Source organism: Poecilia latipinna, unplaced genomic scaffold, assembly GCF_001443285.1.
Source record: "Poecilia latipinna isolate Pla-1442-1.1 unplaced genomic scaffold, P_latipinna-1.0 Scaffold1498, whole genome shotgun sequence".
In the NCBI taxonomy this organism is placed as follows: Eukaryota; Metazoa; Chordata; class Actinopteri; order Cyprinodontiformes; family Poeciliidae; genus Poecilia; species Poecilia latipinna.
In genome coordinates, this window is record NW_015114114.1 from 114,697 (window position 1) to 125,690 (window position 10,994).

Here is a 10,994-nt window from a genome sequence, read left to right on the forward strand (position 1 = left end):
AACTCTGTGACTGAAGGGTCAGACTAACAAAGTAGCAAGATTTCTTAAAATCCACATAAAATTAGAAGATTGATTAATAAAACCAAACCAGAAAATTCTGTCATTTTCATTCTTTTGAATGAAAATGACTTTTCATTCTTGTAGTGGTAATAAGCAGATAAATACAGGCCTTGAAAATACTCATGTATGCAAAAATGTAAACATTTGATTAGTTTTCAGATAACATTAGATTGAACAAGTAATCTTCTATTCCAAGGTATGCTATGATACAGCATAAGGAACATTATGTAAACTTTTCTACTTAAGTAATATTTTGTTTAAGGTTAAAACTCCTTAACCAGAGAAATAGACTGCAGCACACTGAAACAAGGCATTGTGCTGGGTCAGATCAAACAAGGTCGGGTGAACTTAGCTAAAATTTAGTTTTGTTGTTTTATTGTTCTCCAATGCCTATATTAAGCTGGAAACAGCCATTTCCACTCTGGAGATACACTAATGAGTGTTGAACTGTGGAGTGCAGGAGCAGGAAGTTCAACATCTGAGGTCGAGGGACTCAGCCCTTCTCTTAGAGGTGCCAAACCACACCACAGACTAAAATCAAGGTGTGTCGTCTCCAACTGTAGCTGGGTAGCAAAAACTGTCAGTCTGTGAAGGCTGTAAATTCTTAATATCTTTTCCAAAAATGTAAGTTGTTTGCATAAACTTTGCGTTTACCTGTCAACCAGAGGGAAAGAGACCAAATGTTAAGATTAAATATTTATAATTTAAAGAAAACCCCAATATTCCTTTTCCAACTTTTCAGAGAAACCCCTTTAAGTAGTCAGATTTCATGTTTAGTCATTTGTCTTCATGAATACTTAATTATTGTAGCATTGATTCACAACTCTAGGTAGGTTACAGTTCTGGTATGTAGCAGCACTGGAGGAATATGGTTTGTTTCAAGTTTGATTTATTTCAAATATTTTTATTATTTTTCTTTTTCTTCTCGTTTGTTGATTTTACATTTCTTGCAACCGTGCTGAAAATTTATTTTAAAAAAAAACATTTGATGGTTCTCTGATAATGCCCCAATATCTCTAATTGTAAAGGTTTTAATATTGACTGACGTTTTGCATTTCTGAATGTAACTTAGAGCCAGGTTTCTAGACAGCTGCAGATTGCAGTTTGTCTTTAAAGTCAACAAACACCAGATCAACACCATGTAAAGCCGGTTCCCAATCACCCTAACTTATGAATTTCATACATCCAAAAGCAATGCGGGTCCCTGCATATTATCACACATATGTCTCTCTTCTCAGAGATACCAGAGCATCAGATCCAAACACTGCATTGGCTGTTTCGCAAGTAAAATTGTTCTAATCTGTTATTGTTCAATATTAATGATTCTGGACTTTATGCTAAATTTACTGTTCTTTGCTGCCAAGAGAGGATCCTGGCATAGACTTCTGCTTCAAGGTTCAGTGTGTTGTAGTTTAGAGATGGTATTCTGTGCTCCTGGTGTCTAAACATAGATGCTTTTTGAGCTGCTGCTGTCTTTCTGTCATCTTAATTCTGCCCATTCTCCTATGGCCTTTAGTATGAAAAGAAGATTTTCATTTGCACAACTACTGCTTGCTGGATTGTTTCTTTTTTTTTTTTTTTGGACTGTTCTCTGTAAATCTAAGAGATTGTTGTGTGGGAAAATTCAAGTTTAATAGCAGTAATTAGATACTCATACCAGACCATCTAGCATCAACAACCATTCAAAGTTCCTTAAATATCCTTACTTCCTCAATCTGATGCTTAGATTGAACTTCATCCTCACTATTTATTGGTATTGGTATGGTAGCAACCTGGTATTCAGGTTGTTACCATAAGATTTACTGATTTGTTGTTTTTGTTTACAAACCGCTGTTTAAGAATAACTAATAAGATAACAGTCATACTTCATGCAATTCTCATTTCTGAAAAGGTTTCAGACAAAAAAAAAAAAGCCAGCAAAACATCTATGTTCAGTTTCCAACACCACTAATAACCCGAAGCATAGTTTAAGTCATGTTGAGCCTGCCAACATTCAGTACTGGAAAAAAATGGAATAAATGAAATTGTGTAGCCTATACTATAACTTACACAGGGAAAAATAAATCTGATAACCAGGCATACCCTGAATTGTAATAGTGGGTAAAGAAAGTGGAATGAAATGGAATGATTGCATGACTTCTGTGAACAACAGATCTGCATTATATGTGACTTTCCTCTCTCTTCAACAAAAAAACAGACTACATGGTATAACCATCATGCAAGCTGAATGAAGTTAATCAAATTTAGCCTTTGAATGACTTTGTTTTTCAGAGACATTCATGTGGTGTGTGTACTTCTCTTGAAAATGAGTACAATGTTGTAATTCGGACGATTCTGTGGTTGCATTGGGTTTGTGAACGTCAAGGTATGGCGAGTGTCTTCATGCCACAAAGTTGGGGTTTTAAAATGACACAAATAAGCAGGTGGCGAGAGGGTGGCTGTGGCTCAGTGGTAAGAGTAGTTGAAGGTTGTGGGTTCAACTCCGGCTTCTGCCTTCTGCAAGGCAATTAACCCCAACTTGTCTGCCAATCTGCATATGAATGTATGAATATGAGTGCAATTAGTTGAATGTGGCTTTGAGTGACGAGTATGACAAGAAAAGCGTTCTATGAATTCAATCGATCAGTCGGTAAGTAAGCTATCAGACAGCAACTTGGTTTATTTCTAAGCTTACCCATAAGAGTAAATCCTCATGAATATTCAGGAAAAACTGCATTGTGTGAAACTTCGCCATCAAACATTTTTGACCTATTTCCTATGCTCTATTAAAAGTGATAGCAATTATAATAGTTATATTTAAGGTCATGAAATCAAAGGAATGTTTTCATGACATATAAATTAAAAGTACGTCATCAATAGACAGATTGTTTATGTTTTAAATTTGGGAGCTGAGACAGAAAGAGCTTCAAAATTATGGCTGGCATACAACTCTACAGCATTGTAGTTTTAATGCTTAAGATCATGTTTTTCTGTTAAGATGTATTTTCAGCTGAGCTCTCTAAATGTGTTTTTATGTGTTTCATAAGGCCAGTAACAAAAACCTCTAACATATAACATGTATTAATAATTATAACAAATTTATGCAAAAATAAACATAAAATGTTACATTTAAAAAAAGGGAATTTTAGGACAAAGTACAGATTTAGTCTTTTTTATTATGTTTATTTGTGTGCCCAATTTTCCTTTATGATTTCCCACAACACTGTATTCATGTATTACAACACAATTGCGCAACTTGATATCTATTCAAACTGATCGTTTGACTTGTGAATATACAAGTTCTTCAGTCTTCAGCTCTTTCTTCTTCGTTCCTCTTGATGTTTTTCCGCCAGAGAAACGTAACGTAGAATAGTTCAGATCCTGTCCTTCATCAGGCTGTGCAGAAAAAAATTCATTTCATGTACAATTATATTGAACACTAGGCTATAAAAATAGAAATTTGAACCAAATAACACTGATTTGATTTACAATTCTTACTTACAGTCTCATCTTTTTGTTGTTCTGAGGGGTTTTCTGCACACACTGAACAAACAGCAACATGTATTTTGCCTGTTACATGTCTTATCATTTGTAGCATCTCAGATAGCTTATATTTAAATACATTACATGAATTAAGGTTTTCACTTTCTGGTATATTTTTAAAGAAGCAAGGAGAATAAATGGATATAATTTTGTAAATAACACTTACCTTTAAATATTTTACACGCAAATATTTGGTTGCAAATCAAAATTATATTTACAATCACAGAAATTCCCAAACAGATTATTATCATCAGCAGGATCCAAATGTTGTAACTTTGACCTGGATAAGATAGAAAAAAATAAATGTGTGCATTTTGAAAATATTTATGTCTCCATTTACAAATTTTGCGTGTTACATATATACTACCTTCTTCTTTTCTGATTTCATTTCCGAATAAAATTTCTCCACATGTGGCGACAGCGCAGTAGTAATTCTCAAGGTCAGAGGAGCTGATGTTCCCGGGGAAGAGAAAATTACATTTCCTCTGGGCATTAGGGCTTTTTTCACAATTATCATCTCTTCTGCCTTCAGTGTATATGATATTTGGGTAAGATTTGCTGGATCCAGATTTGAGCCAGAACACGCTGAGATCTCCTGAGCAGGAGCTGTCCCAGTACTCCAAGACAACTGAACACTGCAGAGTCTCTGAGTCGAGCGTTGTGTAGGTCAATGTCCTCTTTGAGTTTCCTATTATAATAAAAATAATGTTTTCTTTAAAGAGTAAGACCTCTAGTTTGACAATAATTATTTTAATTTTGAAAAATTCAATGCACACCACTTTAAAAAAAATTAATTTAATAAATTCTTACAAACATGTAGTGCATATCATTGTGATTTCAAGTCAGAAATAATGTAATCTGGTTGCATTTGAAAAAAATCACTCAACTTTGAAAGCAGCTCTTTAAACCTTTTGAAATTAGGAGACAATTTAGAGATGAAAAAACACTTAAGAAATGTGCTCCAGCAGATATGTTGAGTATTTCTGGAAGGTTGCTTGTTGGCTTCTATTTAAAATAATGATAATCGTAAAACAGCTCTGTAGCTGAAATGCATGAAATATTTATTCACATATTTACATATATGCTGATTTGCAAAGAATGTTTTCTTTTGCTTTTATCTAGTGAGCAGTGGAAAAAATATTTTTAAAAAAGAGAGGCACCAAAGCTCATGAATTACATGTGCTGTCAAACCATCAGACTTTACAGTGGTAAAATTTCTTAAATCATGTTCAAAAGCTGCCTAAGATAAATGTTAACTATCATCTAGAAACGTATTTAACACACACACACATCACATAGCACTGCAATATATGTATATAGTGCAACTGTTGTTTATATTTTGTGATTTCCTTTTTTTATTTTCCTTTCTGTAGTGAGAACAAAGATTTCTAAACATAGCAATACTGAGATCTTGCTATTACCTTTTACTATCAGATGAGTCCCCTTCCAAATAGATTCTGTCCAGTCTATAAGGGCACAGTAATACATCCCCTCATCTTGTTGAACTGTCCCCAGAATTGTTAGGTTGCTTGTTATTCCATCATTTGTTGTACTGAATCTTGAAGCTGGGAATTCTGGTCCAAAAGTGGGATCGACGTTTTTTCGCTGCATCGTAATTAATTTCAGAGTACCTCCAGCACTTTGTTTGTACCACTGAAGCCAAGTGGTGCTCTGAAATTTATTCATAACATCACAAGTAAAAGTTACAGGTTCACCAAGCTGAACGGTGACCACCGGAACCAAAGCATCTGGGTTAAAAATAAAAACAATCGTGAGGGTGAAAAAAAACATACAAAATGCAAACACTAAGCTGAGAAAAATCCACATTTTAGTTTAAAAGTACTTACATCCTTGATGAAGAAGGAAGACTGTGACCCATAACAGAGTCATGCTGACACTGTCCTCATAAAGACACTTGGTGCTTTAGTAACAGGAGGGGGTGTGGCGATCCAGACACTCAAGTGCATCTGATTGGTTTTCTCATTCTTCCTACCACAATGAGCTTCTGTCCTGGAAAAAATATATTGCTTCCCGCTTTTTTTGCAGTTATCATATTTGTGGCTAATAGTCATATTTTTCTCTGACCTGAATATAATCCTTCAATTAGTCATGTACAAACGCAATTTGTAACAATACTTGACATACATGTCCTTGGTAGTCAGAAAATTAATAACAACATGTTTGATGAACTTGTAGATTTTCAGATAGCGCCACCAACAGGTTCTTAAGTAATATTAAGACATACAGGGGACCAACTTGAGCTTTATCATAGATGTTCAGGTATTCACACAGTGAGAAGCTGAATTCTCCAGTTCTGACAACTCAATGTTAGAGCAAAAATAAAAGGTCATATAATCAAAGCATCTAGTCGCAAAGTAAAGCAGGGTGAGACTTAACTGGATTTCACTTTTGAAAAAATTTTGAAAAATATTGAATTGCTGGAAAGGGTGAGCATATGTCTTCATATAGACATATAGACATATCCTGTATGTCGACAAAACAAAAGAAATTGTTGCTAATTTCAGGAAAAATCAGCAACATAAACTTCTTGATGACACAGATCACAGACACTTTTATCTGGTCCCTTCAAACCTTTGGTCTGGTGAAGAGAGCACAGCGAAGTCTGCACTTCTTAAGTCTCATGAGAAGAACACACTTCCTCTCTCCCATTCTTACCACTTTCTACAGAGGGACAATACAGAGCACACTGACCAGCATCATCTCTGTCTGATTTGGCCGTGTAACACCTCTGACTGGGAATGTACAGGGAGAGTGGTGAGGACAGCTGACAGAGTCATCACGACTGCCTCCTTCCATCCTTCACAACGCTCGCAGTCGCTGCCTGACCAGGGATCAGGAAATCACAAAAGACCCCTTCCACCTTCGCCATGGTCTGTTCTCCCTGCTGCCCTCTGGCAAAAGTTTCAGCACTTCTCAAGTACTTTACACAACTGCATTGGTTGTTTTCCATTGAACTCGGTGATGTAAGGCTGCTCAGTCTCCTTGAAGCTCTCTATCACTGTCCATGATATTATCTGAAGGCCACTTTAAGTTTGGACGTCTGCAGTCATTGTCTCTGCGGACAGCTGGCAGCCCCTGTGTCTTAGCATCTGCTGGACTGTTCTGTTGTTTTAAGTAGCCTACCTCTTGATGAGCTCCTGTCATTCCCACTGCTTCCACTGGTGAGGAGATATCTGGACTATGCTTACTGCACAGGGAGTATCCTATCACAGCACCATGCTAGAGTTCATTGTAATGTCTTTAGAGCAACTTATTCTTTCACAAATGGTTTTAAAAACAACCTGCATGCCTAGGTGTTGAATTTTTACTATCCTGGTGATGGAAATGGTTGTATTATCTGAATTGAATGATTGGGATTGTTGACCCAGTACATTTAGAGATACAGTGTACCTGCCCCTGGGTCTCCACTGTTCAGAGCCAAATTGAAAGACTGAGACAAGTCTTTTCGTGAATTTGTTTCAGCAACCAATTTTTTATCGCGTTTTGTTCTGTCTTAACAATGATCTTGCTATGTTGGGTTTACTATTCATGATTTAAGTAAATCACTGTACATTTTGTACAAAAAGTATGTTGATTTGAATAACGTTAACTGTATCAATCAAATGTATAACAAATATTATAAACAGATGAAAAAAACATTCCGGTGATTACAAGGTTTTTGATTTTACCCTTTATTTTATTTACTTAATCCCAGGGGTGAAAGTAGGCGGGTACGGTCGGGTACTGAGTACCCCTAAAAGATTTAGCGGGGTACGCAGTACCTGCAAGAGAGAGGAGCGGCTGTCTGCTGTAAAAATCAATGGGTTCTCTGTGCAGCCGTGAGTGCACCCACTAATCAGCCGTGACTGATTAGTTTTTCAAGAGCAATCTAAAACACGACTTAATCATCTAATAAATAGCTTTTTTCCCATTTCATATTGTTTCTGAACTGTTTGTACTTTGTTAGAGCAGCGGTGCAAAACATCGGTCGCGGAAGGTTTTGAGTCGATCTCGGCATTAGGTGACAAACTGAACGCCGCCAGGAGGCTGAGACCAGCACGTCCTCCTCTGGCTCCTTATCAAAACGTTTGTAACTTTATTAAACAAAAAAAAAGAAATAAATCAACAAAATGTGTTCAAGAATTGAGAAGACTCAGGTGGAAGAAAGACCCAACGTTGCCAGACAATAACAGATGTAAATTGAGATATAATTATACAAAGAAATCTGAAACATATACAATAAACCACATTTACATGCATACACTTAGAGGACTTTAGTTTAAAACAAATATGTAAAAATTATAACAGCATATGTAAATTTTAAAAGCCTGGAAAGAGCCGTCTATCCTAACTTATCTGGCAGTGCTAATATGCAATATTACTGTGATACATCTGTGATTTAGAAAAGTCAAATGTTTTTGTACATATGTTCATTTTACATTATCCCTTTGATGGATGCTGCCTTTCATGGACAGTTTAATGTTTGAATATGTGCAGGTGTCCGATGTCTCCCTCTTACTCTTCCATATTGTAGGTTTTCGTGAGGAGAAATTTAGCGCCACATAGTTCATCCCATCCTCTTCACCATCCTGCTAAAGTAGTTGAGGCATTAGTGTTAAATTCGTCATAGAAAGTATATCCTTTTTTTAATAGATAAAATAAATCTGTTTTCAATTGTTCCAAAGATGCCCATGTTTTTATTTAGGCAGTTTACTGAAATAGAAATGGTTTTGGTTTCATGTGGCAAGTGATACCGTATGTTGAGCAAAATAAAACAAGTTCTAATTCATTTGCAATTTTTTTCAGGATTTTTATGTAATCAAGTGTCATTGTTTTTCCACACATCCATTTTTTCCTTCTTCATTTACAAGAAGGAAAATTATTCCTGCAATTATTCCTGTCAATTGTGTTTTCTTTTCATAGAAGGTATGCCTTGCCAACTGCTTCTTGATGTAACAATATCTCTTTCTTTGAAGAAAAGAAAATTCTTGACTGAGCTGTTTCTGCCGATCCGTTTGTCTGTTCTGAGTTTCTTTTCTAAAACATGTCCATTGACGAAGCTATGCTACTATTAACTTTGAATTCTTACTTTCTGCTTTAGCAATCTCACTTTCCTGGATAAAAAGCATGGAGGAAACTATTGTTTCTCATAACATGTGGATTCTTTATTACTTTTGCACATAGAAAAATAAAATGTTTTTACCACGTTCCATGGTTGATCCTCATCCAGCTCAGTAAGAGTAGTGACTGTTGCGTCCTCTGTTAAAGGAATAATACATTAGTTGCAGTAATCTTTTGACTATGAGATTATTTATATTTTATAAGTGGTGAAAAGACAATTAGGTGTTCTGCTATTCTTATATTTGCCTTTCACCTTACTTTGTACGTGAGAAATCAAAGCTCATTAATCTGTCTGTATAGTGGAAATAAACCTTTACATGAAAAGGACTTGAAGGTGACTGGAACGCTAAGCTGAGACTTTTAGGACGACTTACCAGGGCAACAGCCTGGAGCTCTGAGGGTTTGGGTTTCCGTAGAAAAAATATGTTGAATGGACTTTGTTTATTTCAATTGTTGAAACATGCCCAAGATTTAATTGGGTTCATCCAATTAGTCATTTCTATGAGAGAGGTGCCCAATATCTTCTGAAGTCTGGCCCTAGTGCATATAACTTAAGACATGTGCAATTAAAGGATCTAGAGTAAATATTACACACACAACAAACCTACCTTTGTGATTTTCACAATGTCGTTTTGGCTTTCTTCTTTGGAAAATCAAAGTGATGTTCACGAGTACAGAACAAGCCAAAAACGCTCCAAGCAGTACAATAGCATACAGGAACAATTCTTCTCCTAAAAATAAAAACATAGACATTACATGTAATGTAACACATATAATACTGTTTTAGTGACTTTCCTAAATCCACTACAGGGATTTAATAAATCATATGCTGTGGCATTTTTTCATATGATCTGTGTAGTTCACAATCACAGTGACTACAAAGCAATTCATTTGCCATTTACTTCTAAACTTGTTAGGCATGTGTAAATTAATTGCAAAGGCAAGAAAAAAGATAAGGATGTACCTAAAAACTTGCTTGTCTCCACTTTGGTTCCTTCTCCAAACAGGATCTCCCCACAAGTGACCACAGCACAGTAGTAAGTCCCAGCGTCCGAGGAGTTTTGTATAGTTTTAGGCAGACGGTATTCACAGCTCCTTCCTGCTTGTTCTCCACACCGTGTTTTATCAGCATAGATGAATCCTGGATTCGATTCTGATTTTGCTCTGAACCAGAACACATCATGTTCATCTGCACACTGGTCCGTGCTTCCTTTTTCCTTTTTCTCTGGGTGCAGTGAACACTGCAGAGTCACACTGGTTCCAAGCAAAATCGACTTCATGTCTGAAGTTTGATTCACACGGTAAGACTTCTTATTTTGAGAATCTGAGTATCAAAAAGAAAGTTTTATAAAAAAAAAGTAATTAAAAACTTGTATCATTTAGGTATGAATCCAAAATCAGCAAAAACCCTAAAAAATATATCTTACCATTGACAAACAAATTTGTGCCATTAAGAAATTTCATTTCGTATGCTGATCCTGCCTGGCATAAATATGTTGCTTCATCCTTTTTGCTGACATTTTTTATGGTGAGAAAATGTGTCTTTGCCACTTGGTGAACTTGAAAACTTGAGTTTGGAAAGTGCTGATCCAGCTCCACTTTATCAAATCTGCCTCCAGCAACTGTTTGGACCATATGTCCGTAATTCATCTTATACCAGTAAAGCAACGCATTATCACTGCCAAATGTATTACATGTCAGAATCACAGTTTGACCAATTTCAGCTTTCATCAGAGGGATCTTCCCAGGAACCTTTAAGGTTTGAATCACACCTAAAACAAAGAAATAACAGCCATATTAAATCACAGAACAACAGTAAGAAGTACTAAGAAGTAATAGTATAAAACTCAACAAAAATTTGACACATTTAAGTAATTATCTTCTTTGAACTCACTCATTGTGGTTAGAACAATGAAAGCAGCCAGTCCTCCAGCCATTGTCATTTTGTCATCTGTCTTGCACAACTAATGGTTTTCAACCAAGTTAGAAGATTTAGGTTGTCAACGTTGATGAGATGGAAATCACTCTGATTGGCTGAAATAAAGAGTGCACACCCCACAAATATGTAAAACAATGACCCATTTTCATCTAATCTGCAATAAAAGTAAAACGTTTCATACATTACTACAAGGAGGAGCTAAAAACTTGGTTTCATGTTTTTGTGGTTTTGTGAAACAATCACTGCCTATCTTTGTAGGCTTTAATTACTTTAAACAAAAACATAAAAATTATGCAAATGTTTGCATTTCTTTGCAACTGTCAAGGATGAGCAATATTTTCTCATTTAAAAA

General features: G+C 35.8%; 1 protein-coding gene across 1 annotated transcript; it reads right to left on the reverse strand.

Moving 5' to 3' along the window:
* Window positions 1-6,299: 6,299 nt before the first annotated feature.
* Window positions 6,300-10,647, reverse strand: LOC106963133 (uncharacterized). Its single transcript, XM_015057870.1, has 7 exons — window positions 10,598-10,647; window positions 10,131-10,475; window positions 9,668-10,027; window positions 9,312-9,434; window positions 8,786-8,841; window positions 8,672-8,696; window positions 6,300-6,424 (listed from the first exon to the last, which is right to left on the reverse strand). Exons 1-7 carry the CDS (start codon window positions 10,644-10,646, stop codon window positions 6,300-6,302), a joined length of 1,083 nt encoding a protein of 360 aa, XP_014913356.1. The 5' UTR covers window position 10,647.
* Window positions 10,648-10,994: the final 347 nt, after the last annotated feature.